Source organism: Protomyctophum bolini, assembly GCF_963924005.1.
Source record: "Protomyctophum bolini genome assembly, chromosome: 18".
In the NCBI taxonomy this organism is placed as follows: domain Eukaryota; kingdom Metazoa; phylum Chordata; class Actinopteri; order Myctophiformes; family Myctophidae; genus Protomyctophum; species Protomyctophum bolini.
In genome coordinates this window covers 16,128,876-16,149,452 of record NC_137879.1, presented here as the reverse complement: position 1 = coordinate 16,149,452, position 20,577 = coordinate 16,128,876, and the positions used below count along the sequence as shown (strand labels likewise).

At 40.0% G+C, this 20,577-nt stretch overlaps 1 protein-coding gene across 1 annotated transcript; it reads right to left on the bottom strand.

Moving 5' to 3' along the window:
• Positions 1–1,950: 1,950 nt before the first annotated feature.
• Positions 1,951–19,448, bottom strand: smarcd2 (SWI/SNF related BAF chromatin remodeling complex subunit D2). Its single transcript, XM_080789374.1, has 13 exons — positions 18,748–19,448; positions 17,298–17,506; positions 15,903–15,945; positions 15,695–15,817; positions 15,235–15,354; positions 14,420–14,515; positions 13,719–13,820; positions 13,101–13,262; positions 12,293–12,390; positions 10,029–10,164; positions 8,801–8,923; positions 4,279–4,380; positions 1,951–3,593 (listed from the first exon to the last, which is right to left on the bottom strand). The coding sequence occupies exons 1-13, from the start codon at positions 18,934–18,936 to the stop codon at positions 3,540–3,542; spliced, it is 1,557 nt and encodes a 518-aa protein (XP_080645500.1). The 5' UTR covers positions 18,937–19,448; the 3' UTR covers positions 1,951–3,539.
• Between the last annotated feature and the right edge of the window lie 1,129 nt (positions 19,449–20,577).

Here is a 20,577-nt window from a genome sequence, read left to right as displayed (position 1 = left end):
CAAATCCTCTTTAGGTGGCGTAGACATTTGCGGAGGCATACACTTGCGTATAGATTTATTCAGAAGGCTTTAGTCTTCATGCTGAATCAATAAATTGTTCCCAAATCTCAGATAAAATATGTAGGCATGTGTCCCCAACATATTGGTCGATCAGCACATAAAGAAATGATAGCCTATAAAATAAATGATGAGAAACGAGGATAACTTTTTTTTTCAAAATTTCAAAAAACATGGGCTATAACCCATCGTTTTTTTTTTTTTTTTCATTTTTTTTAAATCCTCCAAAATGATGAAAAACGGCGTGCTATAGTATGCCGTACGATATGGGCTATAGCCCATGGTCCAAAATGATGAGAAACGAGGCTAACTTTTTTTTCCCAAAATTTCAACCCATCGTTTTTTCCGCAAACACAGCCACTCATCACACTGAGCTAACTGCTGGTTACTACAACACAGCTTTTCTGTGCTAGTTGATGTTAGTGTGGAATGCAAAGTGTCCGTAAAGATTTGAGTATGTCGGGGTTCGAACCGGCACACTTCTACTAGGTATACTACGGATATCATTTGACTTATCCGTTGGTCCACTGAGGCACACAATCATGGGGAATTCCTGTGCTGCTTTAAAGTTGTCCTTCTGAAAGTCAGTGTGCAAAGCAAAGCATCACAGAGACACATGAATAAAGTGGGATTTGAACCCTGGACCTGTGGATCACAAACACAGCCACTCATCACACTGAGCTAACTGCTGGTTACTACAACACAGCTTTTCTGTGCTAGTTGATGTTAGTGTGGAATGCAAAGTGTTCGTAAAGATTTTAGTATGTCGGGGTTCGAACCGGCAAACTTCTACTAGGTATACTACGGATATCATTTGACTTATCCGTTGGTCCACTGAGGCACACAATAATGTGTATAAACAAACGTTTTTTCCGCAATTTTCCGCAATTTTCCACAATTCCTTCGTAAAACTCCGCAATTTTTCCGCAACTTGCTAATGTTTCTCATCCTCCGCAACACTAAATTTTTCCGGAGGTCTTGTTTGTTGAAGTGTTTTGTATCTTAGCATTCAGTTAGCAAAGTTAAGTTGAACTATTGGAGAACTGGGATTTGATGGAATGTCTGTGCTGAGTGACTGGCCATTAGACATCTACACTATCACTCAGTCTCTCTGAGTAGAAGTCTCTTAGTACTGTTGAAGAGTTGATATGTTATAATGGAGGACGCTGTGTTTTGTTGCATTTTGTACAAAACGGGCCATTCCTGAAAAGTTTGGAAGCCAATATTGTCATGATCACATGACTATAGATACCGATTTGCACGAGATTTGGATAAAATCTGAAGGAGTAATTTAATAAAATGTGTTTTAGATAAGTCTTGGTGGCACTATAAAGACTATTTACAGTTTTACACAGATCATGCAGTTATAGGTAGAAACACCAAGGGGGCAGTTATAGCGCTACTATGAGGCTGTCAAGTGGCATTTCTTCCTCTGGCTAATGGGAATGTGCATGCAAAATGTCCCTCAAATTGCACTCTGTGTTCATGATTTGAGGCATTTTGTTCAAAACGGACCAATCCTGCAAACTTTGGAAGGCAATCTTTAGCCAATGGGGATGGAATATGGGTTAGTGGACAGGTCTGTGTTGATCACATGACTATAGAGATAGTGTATACAGAGTTGTGTGAATAAAATGTGTACAAGTAATATAAATAAATGTTTTCCAAAACCCAGCCTCATGGTGGCGCTATAACACGCCATTGTGGAAAATTTGGGGCAGAGGTTCATCGTTGGCATCCAGGGAGTGTGTACAGTTTGGCATCGACCGGGCCAGCGGTGCCGGAGATTAGCTGGTAACAGACGGACGGACACACGTACGGAGTGCAAAACACACTCTCCCCATGACTTCGGCTGGTGGAGACAAAGAGAAACAAAAGACTGGGATTTTGCAAGTGTATTTATTGTACAAAATATTCCCAATGTATAAAAGATAAAGATTGATTGATTTAAGATACAAAACATGCAATCATCTTAATATACTGTATGACAAAAACTTAAGAGGCACAATAATATGTTTCTAAAATGAGGAACCTCTTACACAAAAACTGTTTTGGCACAGCGACACGTGGTATTGTGGAATGTTCATTGGAAGGACATAAGGACATATCCCTCAAGGCAATTTCTTCCCACATAGCATTTAATTTTAATCCTAAACTTGTTCTAAAATTGACTCATAAATTCATCACGCAACAGTCTGGTGCAATGTTTACATACAATGGTTGGCATAAAAACATTCAATGGTTGGAATTCATATTTAATCACTACCAGTTAGCGTTCTTAAGACGTCTGAGTCAAATGTATTGTTTCCAGGGAGACCCCCCTCAAACCTCACAGACTGCCACAGTTCGCTCTCTTGGCTTGAAGAGAACAAAACGCCCTGACAACAAATCACAACAGCATGTCAACATTTAAGAAATACACACAAACAAATCTCTACTGAACCAACAGCTGGACCGAGTGGACTCATTTCCTTGAGAAAATGGGAAGCTCCCACAAACATCTTCCCAGAACAGAGTTTTCCTGAGAGTCCTGGATTTCTGCATAATATTATAAGAGTTTAATTCCCAAATTAAATATCCACCATTTGGATAAAAAAAATACAAAAAAGTACATAGTGATTTGCAGGGACATTACTGCACTCCGACAGTGTGGTGCATACTCCATAATAGATCTGTACAGTGGCAGTCTACAGTATACTGAAAAGACGGTACCACTGAGATGACTAAAATCCTTTGATGTTAAACCACCTTCAACCTGGTGTCCCCATTTTGGGCATGTCATAGAATTTCAAGAGAGATCTAGAGAGCTTGTAGATATGGCATTTTCGCTGTGCAACACCGTCCGTCATACATCGAAATGTAAAATATGGCTAATGAAGAATAACTCAAACATACTGACCCTCTTTACAATATAGATTAAAAAAGAAAATAAATACACCCACAAAAACAATGACAGTAAGTACCATAGGCCTCTTGCCTACCAAAGAATGATTTCTTTTTAAAGAGAGATACGCTTCAGGTAAGAACAATGTGGATATACCATGTCTCCCAAATATTATTTCCAAATCAGTTATTCCTATAGAATGTTTATTATGGCTTTTTCTTTTTTAGTAATTGGGTGAACAGACACCCTTTGAAAATGGTTAGAAACGGCTACACAGCACCAATGCTTAAAATATTTTAAGCAAAGTGTAGATGGACAAAAGACAAATTTGAACATTCAACATACACTGTAAAACAAGGCAAAGATTATTTGAACCAGCAATCGGTACAAAAAGACATTAAAGGCAAACATTGAGACGATGTACAATTGTACACAGTCTTTACCCTGCTTAAACAATCGCATAATATAATGCCTGAGAGGATGTCTTTGTAATTGTGCCGGAACATTTTAGCTGCAAAAGTAGCTTGCTGATTCCAAGCCAATTGCAGTTAGCGATTGTTTTAAACATGAGTGTAAACTGACACTCTACATTAGGCTTTCATGTGAGTCGGATACCCAACACCTGCTCCAACTCTTGTCTTTTCTGCTGCACCTGAAAAAAAACAAGGACAAATGTAACTCATAAACCTACTAAGTGGAAAAAGTGGGTACAGGCTTTAGTTCAGACACTATTATTGGTACGACAGTCGTTAGACTGACAACCTACCTCAAACCGCAAGCACGGGAGCAGCGCATCTTCAAGTACTCATACCGTTGTTCCCACATGTCGGACTAATGCTTACCATCGGATGCCGGAAAAAGCGGCACTCCAAAATAAAAGATGCAAGACTGAAAGTATTTTTAGTCTGCTCTGAAAAAGGCTGTTTGCCGAAACGCGTCAGCGTTCTCAAATAAACATGAGAAATTACATCTGAGACAGTCTTGCATCTTTTATTTTGGAGTGCCGCTTTTCCACTTAGTTGGTTCATGAGTCAAGTTATTTTCAAAGCTGAGCACCCACTGCCTTAACCAATGGCAGTCTCCAGAGGAAGCACACCTGCGTTTCTTTCTTTAAACGTTAAGGTGTAATATGCTTTATTCAATCAGGATAGCACTGCACTGTGAATGAAATCGAGAGCTCATCCACCATATTTTACCACAGATTGTACACTAGCTGTTGGGGTCGAACATGTGCCTTTTAGCTCATGCGATAATCCTCTGCCAAAGACCAAAGAGGCCACCCTGCTACCTCTTTGCAATGCATTACGACCTGCTGAGTGGGCTGTTGGATAGCTTACCTTGGTGTAAACATATCTGCCCACAGCCTCTGGTACCCAGGCAGCCTCATAGAACTCGGCCCTCCTCTCCTCCTCTGGATTCCCTGCCACATCCGTCATCAACTGGGAAAAAAAACAAATGCAGCAGATTTGATTTCAACATTTCTACAAGTGCCCCAATAGCAGCAAACCCTTTATTCCATCCATCTTTCAGTGATAGTGCCTTCTCTTTATGGTCATCACTTGGTATTACGAACCTCAGGGATCTGTACATTGGCAATGTATTTGCCTCCTTTCAGCAGCTATCTGAAAAATATTCCCTTTCAAATCAACACTTCTTTCGATATCTTCAGATTTGCAGTCTTGTGCGCAGCCTTAACCCTGTATTTCCAGTATTTCCTTTTTAACTCCATTGTCGAGCACGAAGGGCCTAATATCTATTATGTACAATTGTATCTTCTCTTTTCGGCCTGCTTCAATACAAAATATTAAGAACAAATGGGAAGATAATTTGGGAGAAGAAATTTTGGATGATGATTGGGAAGATATTTTACGTCTTGTCCACTCTTCTTCCATTTGTGCAAGGCATGAGCTAATTCAATGCAAAATTATCCATCGTGTGCATTTCACTAAAGTTAGCTAGGTTATCCTAACTACTGTATATGGTGATATTGATCCCCTGTGAGATAGGTGTCGCTCGGCCCCTGCCACGTACTGTACTGTACTGTATATACATATGTTTTGGTCATGCCCTTCTTTACGTAGATATTGGACTGAGATCTTTGACACCATGTCAAGTAGTGTTGGGATACCATTAGAACCAAATGTAATGACGGCTATTTTTGGAATTTCTCCCCCTACTCTAGCTGTGATCCATAGCTCTAATGCATTGCAACGTTTTTGCTACTCACCAAAACAAAGGCGGGTTGTGTCATTAGAAAGCCTACTTTCCTTAGTGGAAGCCCCCCACCACACGTATAAATGGTACTTTTTGGCCAGAAAGGGATTTCTTTTCACCGGAGGAAAAGTATTCTCTATGAGGCAATTCTCTGGGCAATATCGGTAGAAGGCGCAGTGGAGTAACTAAAAGTGCTACCACACTATTTTGCATATGGTGGTTATATGTACATAGGTAGCCCATGTTTTTTGAAATTTTGAAAAAAAAAGTTAGCCTCGTTTCTCATCATTTTGGACCATGGGCTATAGCCCATATCGTACGGCATACTATAGCGCGCCGTTTTTCATCATTTTTGAAGATTTGAAAAAAATGACGAAATGACCAAAACGATGGGTTATATCCCATGTTTTTTGAAATTTTGAAAAAAAAAGTTAGCCTCGTTTCTCATCATTTTGGACCATGGGCTATAGCCCATATCGTACGGCATACTATAGCGCGCCGTTTTTCATCATTTTTGAAGATTTAAAAAAAATGACGAAATGACAAAAACGATGGGTTATAGCCCATGTTTTTTGAAATTTAGGAAAAAAAAAGTTAGCCTCGTTTCTCATCATTTTGGACCATGGGCTATAGCCCATATCGTACGGCATACTATAGCGCGCCGTTTTTCATCATTTTTGAAGATTTGAAAAAAATGACGAAATGACAAAAACGATGGGTTATAGCCCATGTTTTTTGAAATTTTGAAAAAAAAAGTTAGCCTCGTTTCTCATCATTTTGGACCATGGGCTATAGCCCATGTCGTACGGCATACTATAGCGCGCCGTTTTTCATCATTTTTGAAGATTTGAAAAAAATGACGAAATGACAAAAACGATGGGTTATAGCCCATGTTTTTTGAAATTTTGAAAAAAAAAGTTAGCCTCGTTTCTCATCATTTTGGACCATGGGCTATAGCCCATATCGTACGGCATACTATAGCGCGCCGTTTTTCATCATTTTTGAAGATTTGAAAAAAATGACGAAATGACAAAAACGATGGGTTATAGCCCATGTTTTTTGAAATTTTGAAAAAAGAAGTTAGCCTCGTTTCTCATCATTTTGGACCATGGGCTATAGCCCATATCGTACGGCATACTATAGCGCGCCGTTTTTCATAATTTTTGAAGATTTGAAAAAAATGACGAAATGACAAAAACGATGGGTTATAGCCCATGTTTTTTGAAATTTTGAAAAAAAAAGTTAGCCTCGTTTCTCATCATTTTGGACCATGGGCTATAGCCCATATCGTACGGCATACATATATATACATACATATATAGCGCGCCGTTTTTCATCATTTTTGAAGATTTGAAAAAAATGACAAAATGACAAAAACGATGGGTTATACCGTATTATCATCTTTTTGGTATGTTCCGTATGGGTGTGTCACATATATTGTGTTATGTTATCTGTGATGGATAAAATGTATGTTGTTTACACGTCATTTCAAGCTGGACAGCCCTATCATCTTTAACTTTTGGCCTAGGCCCTGCCTTGGTGTTTGCACATGTTTATGACCAAAATATGTTTTCATCTCATCCCATAATGTCATGTCACTTTGTCTCCGCCCTGTTGTCCATTTCACGGCCTATTTTATCATTTATATTATAGATTTATGTCGCCAGATTCACCCTCACTATATGATATCTCCCCAGCCAGTTAACTTACAATAATTTAGCCCTGTTTTTGGCCTACATGTATTCTGCCTTGGCAGTTTTGATAGCGGCTCTTGGAAGGTGTAAACATATCCAACACTATCAGGAGACAGCTGTAGATTCTTGTTTTTGTAAGGAAAGAGAGTTTCATCAGGTCACGATGACAACAGCCTTCATGCACTCCCGGCCTGAAGTTCCATCCATGTGCTGGACAAATCAGATTTACTACACGTGGGTGCGGACAGACAATGTGGGACATTCCTCCAATCATAATAGACAAACAAAAATTGCGTCATTTTGAATATAATTGTATTATCCACGGGCAGAAGAGTTACTTTGGAACCCATTGGACACTTGTAAATTATATTGATGTAATTGTACTTCCGAATTCGAACACATTCCTTGTCAAATTGACAATTACTTAACATTCTAAAACTTAATTCACTCAGTTTCCTCATTTTTGCGTCTGCGTCTTCAAGGTTTTGTTTATAATTAAAATGTTGGATTTACTAGGGTTCAAAGTATTTCCTATGTCTTGGTAACTTAAAGGGGCATTTCACTCATTTTCCATTAATTTGGGCACATTCTAAACTTCTCTAAAAAGGTTTAATATTATACTAAACATTTTCATGAAAGGTATTCCTGCTTAAACTAATTCTAAACTTATTAACTAAAAGGTTCTATAACTATTTTGTGTAAATTACAATGGTAAAGGCTCAATGCCTGGTTTTTATGAGTACTTTTTGTAGTTGGATTACTTTCAAGGTATTTTCTACATTTGGCTTGAAAAGCCTGGTCCTTCGATCTTGGGTTAACATTAATATACATAATTATAAAATGGTCTAAATTTAACTATCAATCTGATTTACTGTATACCCTGAAATCTTGAATAAACAAAAGTGAAAAAAATAAACATTTCTACACATCCCTGGCAGGCTAACAGAATTGGACTCTCTCATCATATTCATACAGTAGTCTCCAAGCAAACAGCATTAAATTACATTAAATGTTGCATTGTTGTCATATCGTAGGGCAAGAAAACTATGAACTGGTTTTTCAACAATTCAATTATGCAGTTGATCCTCCAGGGGGCTCCGTTTCATTCAACCAAGCTGCCAGTCGCGTTGCATAAACATGCTCAGTGCTCACTTACTTGAGCAGGGTCCCACAGGACTCTACACTAGCCTTTTCTCTCTACACCAGTGGCCTTCAACAGGGGGTCCTCATTTACTACAGGGCCTACACCAAATCTTTGTGTGGAGAACACAAAAACAGCAGATCTACAAACTCCCAAAGCCCTGTGCTCTGAGGTGTCGCAAGCTTGTAGATGGTCTATTTTTGATCTACAAGGTGCAGAGGGGAAAAAAGCAGACCAATTACAGAGCCCTGCTTCAACTCTCTCAGCTAACTTGTCATTGGTCTGAAAAACGTTGAAGACTGCTGTTCTACACAAAATCTTTTTGTTGAATTTATGCCCCAGAATAGGGATGCAAAGGATCATGTGGTTACATGGGCATGTGTGGAATTTCTACAACAACAAAGTTGTCATTCTTATGTACAATAAAAGGAACAATCAATGGTTTGATGTGTTGTTTGATTGTCAAGAGCATACATCTTGAATCAGATTTAAGGGAAATAATCCCATCACAGATTATTGCAAATTGTTTTATGTTTCAAAATGACATTTAAGAAATAACCAGATTATCATTCCAAGAAATACGGGAATATAGCCATAACATTGGGTCTGTATTGCAATCTTGTTGATAGGGAGGGACATTGTCCATATTGATTTTAAGATGATGATGAATACTTTTTTTGTTATGCTTTGACTCTACTTTCTAGCAGCACACATCGGGTTACCTTTGGTAGACTGGAAAACAGAATTAATTTGACCAATAAATGTCACTGTAAAATGTGGACAGGCAAGTGATATGAGTAGTAGAATGACCTTCAGATCTCTGCTTTGGGACTTCAGCCAGTCAGTAATGAAGTCTTGGGGGCTGTTACTGAAGCTCAGCATGAAATCCCTCTGGGTCTTCAGTTGGTTAATGGATTCAATGGTCTCATGGATCTGCAGGTACAGAACATGTATCTAATGAAAAGCTCATATACAGTATGTAACCATTTAGTATAGCCTTGTTCTATGGATAAAACATAGTAACCAGTAATATAACACATAGTAACCATCGGTAGAATCTGCAATTGGCTCGCTGATAACAAACTATCCTTACACCTGGGAAAAACTTCTCTTTGGATCAAATAGTAATCACAGCAGGGCAGATGGCTTCTTGGTTAGAGTGGGTGACAATATTATCACACGAAAAGATGAAATTACCTACCTAGGTTCCATCCTGGAGGCTAATCTTTCCGGTGATAAAATGGCCACCAACGTAATCAAAAAAGTCAACCAAAGAACAAGATTCTTTTGTATTGAGTTGTGCTTGAAATGTACTGTATTTCTGCAAACTGTTAATAAATATTTCAATCAAGCAATCAACCAGACCAAGGCACATTTCACCTGTTAAACTTTTAAGCCCAAAGCACACCAAAAGGGTTGAGACGGGACAAGACGGTGTGATATGTCCTGTTGCATGTCGAACCCAGTCAACTGATTCAATCCAATGGCCCAAACCACACCAAAGGGTCGCCATGCATCTACTCGCAACCGTTTGGTTGCAAGGAGGGCGACCCATTGGTGTGGTTTGGGCTTTAGACAGAGGGAGAATCAACATAAAGGATCGAGTCTGCACAGTGTAACATTATTATTTAAATAAAGTTTTGCTCCCTGCTTCACCAAAGTTTAATAGTATAATATGCCTTTTGTATTCTTTCTGTATGTCAGCAAAATGATGATTTTTATGTTAGACATTATTGATAGAAATTAAGATTCTCAGATTTCAATAAATAAACGCTGCTCATTAATCAGTAAATCAATCGATAAGGTTATCAATTATCAATAAACGAATGAATCGATCACAAAAGACTAACATCCACATAGCATTATATTAGCATCAATCAATTGTAAATAGGTTATTTTCGCTGTTTTTGTGTGTCGACAAAGTAAAAGAATAAGGCTTCAAAGGTAGAATGATTTGTTGGCCTAGTCACAAGTCATTAAAAGCCCTGGCCAGTGCAGACCTTATAACTTGGTCTGAATAGACCAGCCATACCATTACCTTCATCTCTAAAGCAGCGATCTCCTGCTGGTTGGTTGTAGAGGACAGGAAGCTGTTCATCTGGCTCTTCAGCGGGTCATCCACCTCCACGTCAATGTCATAGCATGCAGTCTTCTTCTGGTCTGTGGGGTCCACGCTGCTCATGAAGACACATGGAGGCATACATGAGGATTTCAGAAAAGAAACTCAGATCATTAGGGTAACTGTTGTATCCGTGTACTGTATGTTTTATGTATCTTGTTCGCTGTTTTACGAGTCCCCCTTGAAAATGAGATGCTGCATCTCAAGGGGCTATCCCTTCAATAAAAATCTGAAATAAATCTAATGGGGATTATGATAAACCGACAAGAGCTCAAATCCGTGCAGTGTCAAATATGAATATGAAGAGCATAGATTCAAAATGTGTAGGATGATCAATTCAAAGGAGCTTTATTGGCATGAGAAAACATATGTTTACATTGCCAAAGCAAGTGTCAAAATACAATAAAAGCAGTTTGGGAAAATGGGTAAAGTATATACAGTTGGAGGGGGTACAGCATTTTGTAAACAGAGCTATGTCACATTGCATCGTTATATACTCGTTATAGAGGGTATAAAGCTTTTTTGAAACAAGCAGCATTTTTTTGCAATCACTTTGGGACAAATAGCAGCATTGTTTCCTCAAGACCATTTAAATAGTATACAAAAAAAACAGATTTAAGATGGTAGCAGCTCTGCTTACTTACATGTGCAGTCGGTCTACTTGGTACAGGGTGGTTCTATTCCATTGGCTAACCTTTTGTCGCAACAGTTCACAAATCTTGCTGCTATGTTTGCATTATGTCCCGATACTGTATCGGTATCATTAATCGGCGAATATGCCAGTCTAACCACCGATCCGACACAGGGGTTGACACTATGGCAGGTAAATAAAATGTTGGGCATTTGGAGTTTGCTTTCGAGTTGCCCAAACTGCAAGTGCACATACTGTATGAGTGGAGTCTGCTATAAACACAACACGAGATATATAGCTAGATAGCTACAAACACAACACGAGATCACAACACTGGTATCGGCTAACACAGAAATTGTGGTATCGGGATCGGATCGGGAACAAAATAAGTGTATTGGGACATCCCTAGTTTGCACATAGTTGTATTTCTCCCAATAGGTATGGGAGTTTTTTGTCGTTGGTCATAGTTTCAAACTCGCTTTGGGTGTGTGTAATCTGTGGCACGTATGTGTCTCTGCTGTCTTGGTATAGTGGAATTGCTGACACTTGATAAGGATTTACAATGGAATGATCCACTGTTAAAATGTGATTGGATACGGAAGCCCTCTCGCAGCTGAGCCCAGTTCCAATCCGACCTGGAGCTCTTTACTGTAGTCAAGTGTATGTCATCTCTCCTTCTTGCCCTTCCAGTCTCTCCGTTCACTGTCCTAATTGAATAAAGCATACTGTATATATAATGCACCTCCACCCCCACCCAAAAACATTCTGACTGGGAAAAGGTAGGTAGAATAAGCTTAGAATTAGCTTCAGCCTATACCTTTATTGATCATAACTATGTAATATAATGTATTATTGTTGTTGTTTTTATCCACATGGAGTGTATCGTTTACATGGTGGACTGATGACCAAAATAAAATAAAAATAAGTTAACCAGTATTACATATATTATTACATACAACATTGGAATAATTATTTATATTAATTAATTAATTTCCATTTTCCTAAAGGGATAGTGATTTGTTTTACGTTTAAACAGTTAACTGCTTAAACATCCCAACTCTATTGCAAATAATTAACACAGCTGCGCATGGTCAATGTGTTAATAAATACATCAAGTGATGAATCTCTTTCAATTGGTTTTCAGAATAACAAAAACTATATGTAAATTTGTATAGATGTTCCCTTTCCCTAAAACTTGAGGATAAAGGTCGTTGCACACACAGTCGATGCAAGGAATTGAACTGTGTTCGTTTGAAAAGATGAGAAAAGACGGAAATATCGGAATCGGAATACATATGTAAGTGTACAAGGGGTCATAGATAGGTGTGTTCGTTTTAAATTATATCATCTCCCCGTCTTTTCATGTAAATAAAACAGAATCTGTGCTCAAGGGGCTTATGAATGAATGAGACTCTGATCTCTCTCTCTCACACACACACACACACACACACACACACACACACACACACACACACACACACACACACACACACACACACACACACACACACACACACACACACACACACACACACACACACACACACAATACCTAATAATGTGATTGATGATGATGGGGTCAGGGTGCTGCAGCAGGCCAGCCAATTTCATGGGGATCTCAGAGAACTTCATGCGAGGACAGCCAAAAATCTGCAGGACATTATGTTAAAATAGAGCAAGCTGTGCACACTGTAGGACGAACAAACAAATTACAGCGTATGTAAAGGTAGCAGCTAATGGCTTCAATCTTGTGAACACTCTTTTTATATAACATGTTATGATATAAATGGAAATCCCATCATGTGGATGGAGATGTCAATTGTCTATGAATTATGAGTCCACATTTTGGCTAGGTTTCAGCCAAAAAGAGGAGGTACTTCTTTGGCCTTCTACTGACAGCGTACACAAGATATGTGGCACTGATCGGTCCAGCGGTTTGCAAGATTAACTTCGGACAATCACACAGACAGATGGCTAGCCTCCTGTAGAGCCATGCCGTAAAAACCATATGCTCAAAGTATTTGCAGTAGGAGAACTAACAGTGAGAAATGTAGTATTAGTTCAATGTTAAGAACCCATTTAATGTGGGAAAGCATCTGCGTCATTTTATACTTTGGCTGTTTAAGAATAGCAGATATACAAGCTCATCACTTCGCGCCGTGCTATGAGCTTGTAGATGTCCTATTTTTGAAAGATCGTGAAAATGTGTGCAAATCTTTGAATAAATATATATTTTGCAAAGAAAACATTTTTTTGGGGGTCCTTGACATAAAAAAAGGTTCGAGCACCACTGATATAGCAACATAGGTTTTTTTTTAGAACACTTTTAGAATTGGCCTCAGGTCTTAAGGCTTCCCCACCTGTCTGAAGTAGCGGTTGCAGTTGATGAACTCCTTCTCATGGCTGTCCTGCAGCTTGTTGTTCTTGATGTAGAGCCACAAGGCCTGCATGATGCTGGCCCTTGTCTGGGTGTGCACGCCCAGCAGCCGTGCCAGCCGCGGATCCAGTTTGTACTGAGGTGGCTAGCATTGTGGGGAGAGAGGAATGGCCAAAGTTAATAATGGGAGAAAAGCAGTTAGGCAGAGTAGGACAGTGGGAGGAAAGGTAAAGGTGTGCTAGGTCGCTCAACAGGTGGAGCATTGCAGTAACTCTGCCAAGATAAGCGATCTGATTAACAGTGCGCTGAGCTACAATCAAAAGTATGTAGTCGTGCTGCTATAAGGAATGTTGGATCGAAGGGTCTTCAAAATAGCGAAGCGTGGTTCAATGAATGCCGACCTAAGCCTCTGCTGTACGAATTGACAGACTCAAATGTTCTGCAAGCACTACGAATACAACACAAGCTGCTGATATCAACTTGGAGGTCTGTGGTCTAAAATTCCGTACATTGCAAAAGCACACTGATACACATTCAAAATGTGAAAGATTATAACAAGTACATTTTGTGTGGCTTGTGTGTAGAATAGATGATCACATACCTGGTGGTCAAGCATGAGCAGTAGTGTACATTTCACATTCACGTCCCCGGGCCGTTTCACTTGGAAGCCATCCGTCTCCTGAGTGGTGGGCATTCTGTGCCACTAACAGAGTGAATTACATAGATGGAAATGGTATAGTCAGCGTAGACCCAGAGTGGATACATTTGCATTTTCCTTTATTTAATGAATGGAAATGATAGTGTAGCGAAGCATGAGAAAACACTGCAAGTTGATATTGGTTGGGTGCCAGCATTAGCAGATGGTGTACTTATCCTAGATCTGTTGCAATGACTGTAACCTGCTGGTGAGGTTTGAGTTATTTTGTGGGTGAAATATCAACAATCAACATTGTAGTGCCGTAATCTTTCAGTCTTGTGAGACACATCCTCAGGTAAAGAGTCCAATATCCTGGTATTGGTACTAAAGGAGGACAGACCTAGCTGTGCTAGATGCTAGATCTTCTTTCACTTCTTCACTTGTTCATCAGACCATTCAAAATAGATTCTTAAGAATACAACAATATTCAATTGTCAATCAAAGTATGATTACAAAACAAATTCACTAGAGATTATAGTGCTTTCAAATTATGATTGTAGTACCAACAGTAACCATTAGGAAAGCTTTACTTTGGTGTGCACCCATCATCAATACATTACAGGTGCACAATGCACATGTATGGTTACAACTTAAGTATGTCCTACCTCTACCAAGTGGTTGTCAGGTCCATAGAGGTCCTTGTCGAGCTCAATGACCAGGCTCTTGAAGAAAGACGAGAACTTCTTTTTCTGTTTTCCGGGCTTAAGAGTAGAAATAGCAGGGAAGGGGGTGAAAGGACAGGAGGGTTTTTTTAAAGACTAGTTTCTGAGTTGCATTATGTTGTGTGTCCTTCCGTGCAGCTGCATTGTTTTGGCCGTGACCACATGGGGGTGGGGCTGTGGAGAATAAGCCAGAGATGTTGCACACATCCCCCCCCCGCTTCTCTGAATCCCTGCCAAAGTGTCTAGTTTGCGCAACATGCCCCCTCTCACCCTACTCCCTTTCTGCCCTCCCATCCCTCCTACACATGCCTTAACTGAGGCAGACGATGGAAGAAAAGAGAAAATAATAAAAATACCCTACTTTTTCGAGTGTGTGTGTGTGTGTGTGTGTGTGTGTGTGTGTGTGTGTGTGTGTGCACGCACATTACGTAGAGTGGGTTGGGGACTAAACACACATCTGGTTGCATGGTGTGAGCTAAGGACACAGACCAACTGGGGCTGAGTAACTAAGGAGATTTCTGAACCGCCTGAAACCCGGACATTGTTTGGATCTGGACATTGTTTGGATGACATGACTATGTGGACAATGCCCATGCTGGTAGAAAGGCAGTTACAGTGATGCTGTGCAGGGACCAGTTGATGCTAAGGTGGAAGACCTGGTCTGTCGAGAGAGTAAACTGATTAGCAACCATCTTCGGTACACAACAGCACGCACGGCCAAGTATAAATCAAGAATTAGAAACAGTTTAGTCACTTACGTCTTCCAGAAGTTTGCCTTCCACCCTCAACTCCCAGGAGGACACCTTCTCCACTTCCTCACCCTCAGGCTTGCCAGGCGTGTAGGTGTTTGAGATGTAGATCCTCAACTTGCGCTTTTGCTGTGGAACGATGGAGGGTTAAGGTGGAGGGCTGGAGGCTCATATCAAAAAGTAAACACACTCAGGTATTCCACTGAAAATAGCGTTTCTCAAAAAATAAAAGGGTTCACAGGGTTTGGACAAGCTGGGCAAATTCCATTTGGTGAACTACTGTATGCAGACAATTGTACTATAAATGTTATATAAATCTCACTATTTATGGACAAAACTATAAACTCTGCAAACATAAATAAAAGCAACATTAGTAGCCCCATAATGTTACGATTGGGTTGATGTAAATTAAGCTTCAAATGTATCTTACATTCATCATCTCAAAACCTTATAACAAATGAGTTGCTACCGTGATGGGCTTCTTGATGGCCTCCTGGATTTCCATGCGTTTGCGGGCAATGGTCTGATCCAGTTTCCTCTCAAAGGCTAAGAGGTCCATGTAGGCCTGGGACTCTGGAACCAGGTCTCGGATCTAAAGAGCCAACAGGAGAGTTGGGTACTGCAAGACTACAGCTGGTGATATTTAAAATGAAATATGGGGGCTAACATCATCTTACCCTCTGAGGGAGAACCTTGTCAGCCATCCTGCGTCTTTTGGTCCTAAAAAAGGATTTTTATTCTTAAGTAATATAGTAAGGTCCCCAAACCCCAAATAGAATTAAACGAATGCCTATGAAAGCTCAAGAAATAAGATCAAGGCAAGGCAACCTCTAATTTAATTATCAATTATTTGTGAACAGCTCATTTTGTTTTCAAAATCCTGTCTCTTTATTTTCTCCCTAGACTTACAATTCAGACCCTCAGGCTGCCACTTATCACTAGTACTGACTCAATAAAAGCTTGTTTTGTTTCTCTAATTAAGTTACACCACTCACTTTCTCTCTCCAATTGTGACAAATCTAATTCTCAAGAGCTTTAATGAGAACCTAAGATGTCACTTTCCACCCTGTGGCTCCATAGTACGTAACATTACAGAGCATTTGGTCATGAGCTAAAGTGCTAAACCTCATAAGACAAAACTCTTGTGGATGGAATCATAAAATTCTGCTGGGAATCATTGCTTGCAAGATTTATGATTGAGTGGCGTCATCATGCGTTTTGATGTCAAAAATATCCCAGCTACACTTTGCTGCTTTGATACGGAAGGCTGGTCATGAGACAGCCCTATTTCTTGGGTTAATTGAGTCTTTCCTTCGCTTGTTGTAAGCAGTAGTTAAAACCCAGACTGCAAGGCTGGGGTCTGGACTGGGAGCTGGGTGCTGCTGGATTGTTAATATAAAATCCCCCCCAGCCTTCTTCTTGGTGAAGGTTTCCTAAATGGAAAGACATCCCCCGTCTTTACGTCACGGACCAATTTGTATGGGTCACAAGTAAAAAAAAATATTTCATTTCCTATAATATTATTTAAAGAAATAATATTATAATATTATATTATAGGATATTATGTTTTCAAAACATTTAGCGTAAATCATCAGCTTTTCATAATTTCAAAACTATTCCAACATTTATTTGCACATTTATTGTACACAGTATTTGATAAATAAATAAAATGAAAATATTATAGATATTTCCATAAATAAATTTTAAGGTTTCATTAGTAGTGAAAATAGCCAATCTACAAGCTCACAACACGCGATGCGTTGTGAGCTTGTACGTGACTGAATACTGAATACTAAGCATTATATAAAAGTGCATCAGAGATGGCCAAGGTAGGACCGATAAAGCCACCTGTATACATCTTAAAATGCAAAATAAAATAAAAATAAATGTTTATTGGGACACTTGTCTCAAGACAACCTGATGAAGGTCCCAAGACCGAAATGTTGTGTTTCCCAATAAAATACCATGGCTCCGATATGGCTTTTAACAGTCTCTTTTGTGTGTCTGTATCAACATCCTGGGCATTGGTTCCTCATCTCCTTCCATTCATCTACACATTCTCATCTACATACCCACGTCGTAGGCCTCCCAGAGGCCCTTGCTGCTGCTGCTGTTGCTGCTGCTGTAGGAGCCTCTTCCTGGAGGAGTCCATGGTCGGGGGCCCCATGGCAGGCCTTAAGGCCATGTTCCCAGCACCGTAAGAGGGCCCGGGGACTTGGCCCCCCATTGACATCAGCCCCCCTAACGTGCCCCCTACCCTAGGGGGTAGTATTCCCGGGCGCTGAGGAAAGCGAAGTAGAAGAGAGTACAGATCAACATGTTTAACGAATGATATTAAGATGATAATCTCATTCAATCTAAAAAAGAATCGCTCACTCTTTTCAACTTTTATATCATGTTGTTCTTTTATAAATGTGCTGCTGCTGACTTGACCAGGCTGCTTATGACAGACCAGGCTGCTTATGACAGATGTCGTTAATCAGTTGAACTTATTAAGCTGGATAATTAAATTATAAACTGTCACACACAGGCAGATGAGTAAAATTGAATACGATCCACAGTCAATAGGAATCTACAGATGGTGATAAAAAATATGATAATATATGCTGATCTAGAGCGTTGCTTGTGACAGATGGTGGCCATACAATTTCAAACTATTGTAAAATGAGTGTGAAAGCAAGTAAGTGAAAGCAAGTAAGTACAAGTGAGTCTTCCTCTTGCTCCCTCTCTCTCTCTCTCACACACACACACACACACACACACACACACACACACACACACACACACACATTTTAAATGTTTATTTATGTCCACATAATGAGAAGTACAGGAATACCTTGTACAAAGGACATAAAACTGCCAGTGCAGTTTGACAGTGGGAGAGCAGCCAGTTTCAACGTGCATGGATGCTGTATGTAAGCATCATTACATACAGTACAGCTGACATGTCGGACACAGGGCAGCAGACATAAATCATGGATAAAGAAAACAACGCCTCCTCCAAATTGAGCGGCTTAAAGTTAAACAAATCTACCAACATTCATGTCCAGCAATCACTTGAACTTGAACCAGTTCTTGAACTAAAGGCATGACAGGAAAACTGTAAAGCACGTTCAAATGCGGAAGTGATGACTGTAGAGCACTTATTTGTTTTTTTCCCCCTTTCTTTTTGACAGCTCTCACCTTTCCCCTTTTTAGTTTACAATCTCTCAGCTGTTCTGCTGTTGGGATTTGAGCTTATATAGTTTACACACACACACACACACACACACACACATGTGATTGTGCAACCCAAGGCAAGGACGCCACAGCAGCCACAAAGTAACCCGACCTTCCAATTGTCGAGTAGCGCGCGTCCCTGCACCCCATTTATCACACAGTAAAATCTGTGTTAATTAATTTATCAAGTTGTATACAAATGGAAAGGACATTTGAGTCAATTTAAAAGAGCATTCACGACTGATTTCTGGCACAGAACACGTGGTATAGTCACACTGATCAGTGACCTGTCAACAGACTGACCTGGTGGTACTGGTGTGGAGAGTTGTTCATGGGTCGAGAGGGGAACCCCCCGGCCGGAGGAGGGAGAGGTGGCGGCAGACCTGTCATCCTCAGCCCCGCAGCATGTGCGGACAGTGCAGCGTTCATGGGGCTCACGCTGCTGGCATTCATCGGAGGAGGACCCGAAGAAAAGATTCCCCTTGAAGCCATAATTCTCCAATCTCCACAGAGAAGACAAGAGTGTGGGTTCGAAGCAGCCCACACGAACTTTGAGAAGTTTCAGTCTCTCACAAGTAGTAGAAAACTTTCTTGAGCCAAGTTTGAGGGGCTGAAGTTCAAGTTAAGCTGAAGTTTAATTAAATGAGGTGAGGTTCAAGTTCCTGACTTGACAGCACGCGCACACACTGTCAACAAAAAGCTAGCTAGTGTTAGCTAACGTTAGTTCCGGGATCTGGTTCTTCTTTTTTCTTGTTTGTTTTTTAGACACCCAGCCATGCCGCAGCAGCCGTGGTGTGTGTCATGTCATCCCCTCCCGTGGTCCCTGTGCTCACTGCCTCGCTATCTTTTCATATACTCCGCTGTTTCTGACAGTTTGGCACATAAAAAAGTGACACTAGAAGCGTCCATTAAAACCACGTCTCTTCAACGCACCTGGCTGCTTTCACTGTACTATCTGTGTACTATACTACTGCCTACAGTACTGAACAGGGCAGGCAGGCTGTGTCGACTATCGCGCCCCTGTGCATAGTGTGCAGTGTCTCCATCTCCATCCCATAGCCGGGAGAGATGGGGTAGTGCAGTAATTGGCTAGTTTAGTTGTCAGAAAAAATGAAATAAATAAAAAAGATTAAGAGAGCAGTGCTTCTCAAACGTTTTCATGTCAAGGAAGGACCCCAAATTAAGATGTAATTGGCCGCGTTGCCAAGATGTTCCAAAATATTCCACATTTGCAATTGTTTTAATAAGCAGATCTACAAGCTCACAACGCCTGGAATATCAATGTGGTTTTTTTGATTGATTGAAATATTTATTAACAGTTTGCTGAATTACAGTACAATTCAAGCACAACTCAATACAAAGACTGTTAACTGAGTGGACGACCCAATAAAGCATTACACTTGTTTACAAGAGGGTCCACCTTGAGACGTACAATATTATATCAGGTGCCAGGTGGGCTTGTATATCAGGTTAAAGAAGGGGTAAAACGGATTTTGATATTTTATTTACACATTTAGTTGGGGACCTTGTGGAACTCCTTCAAGAACCCACTTAAATAACCTATAGGCAAAGCAGTTATAGTTTTCTCAAAGTGACACAATTAGATTTTTCTCAGTGACACAATTTGATTTAACTGTGTGCTGCAAGTCATTTTTTAATTAAGAGCAGACATCACTTTCTCCAAATGAATGTCACATTTTGGAAGACTTGCAAATTACTATACAAATTACGATATATCTATGACAACACATACATAGTCTACTACAATTACAACTTGCACATATACTTAAGTTACCCCAGGGCCCAAACCCCATGCAGAATTAAATGAATGGTTCAAACTTCAGGAAAAAGTTCAGGAAAAGGACATCTACTGTAATGATCAATTATTTCAAGTAATTTTGCTTTCAAAATCCTGCCATCTCATGTCCCTTTATTGTCTCCCTAGACTATGCCTCCCATAGAGATAGATAACTAGTGTGTGTGTGTGTGTGTGTGTGTGTGTGTGTGTGTGTGTGTGTGTGTGTGTGTGTGTGAGAGAGAGATATTACCATTATGATTGTCAATAGTCATTATTAAACGGCCTGTATGACCTGCAATATCTGACCCTAATCCAATAGCCCCCTCTAGTGGCAA

Coding starts and splice junctions, on each gene's coding strand:
- smarcd2 (XM_080789374.1), bottom strand. CDS start 18,936: ATGGCTTCAAGGGGAATCTTTTCTTCGGGTCCTCCTCCGATGAATGCC. Junction 10,165..12,292: donor ATCATCAATCACATTATTAG/GTATTGTGTGTG, acceptor CTTCATGAGCAG/CGTGGACCCCACAGACCAGA. Junction 8,924..10,028: donor TCGCTGCTTTAGAGATGAAG/GTAATGGTATGG, acceptor CTGTACCTGCAG/ATCCATGAGACCATTGAATC.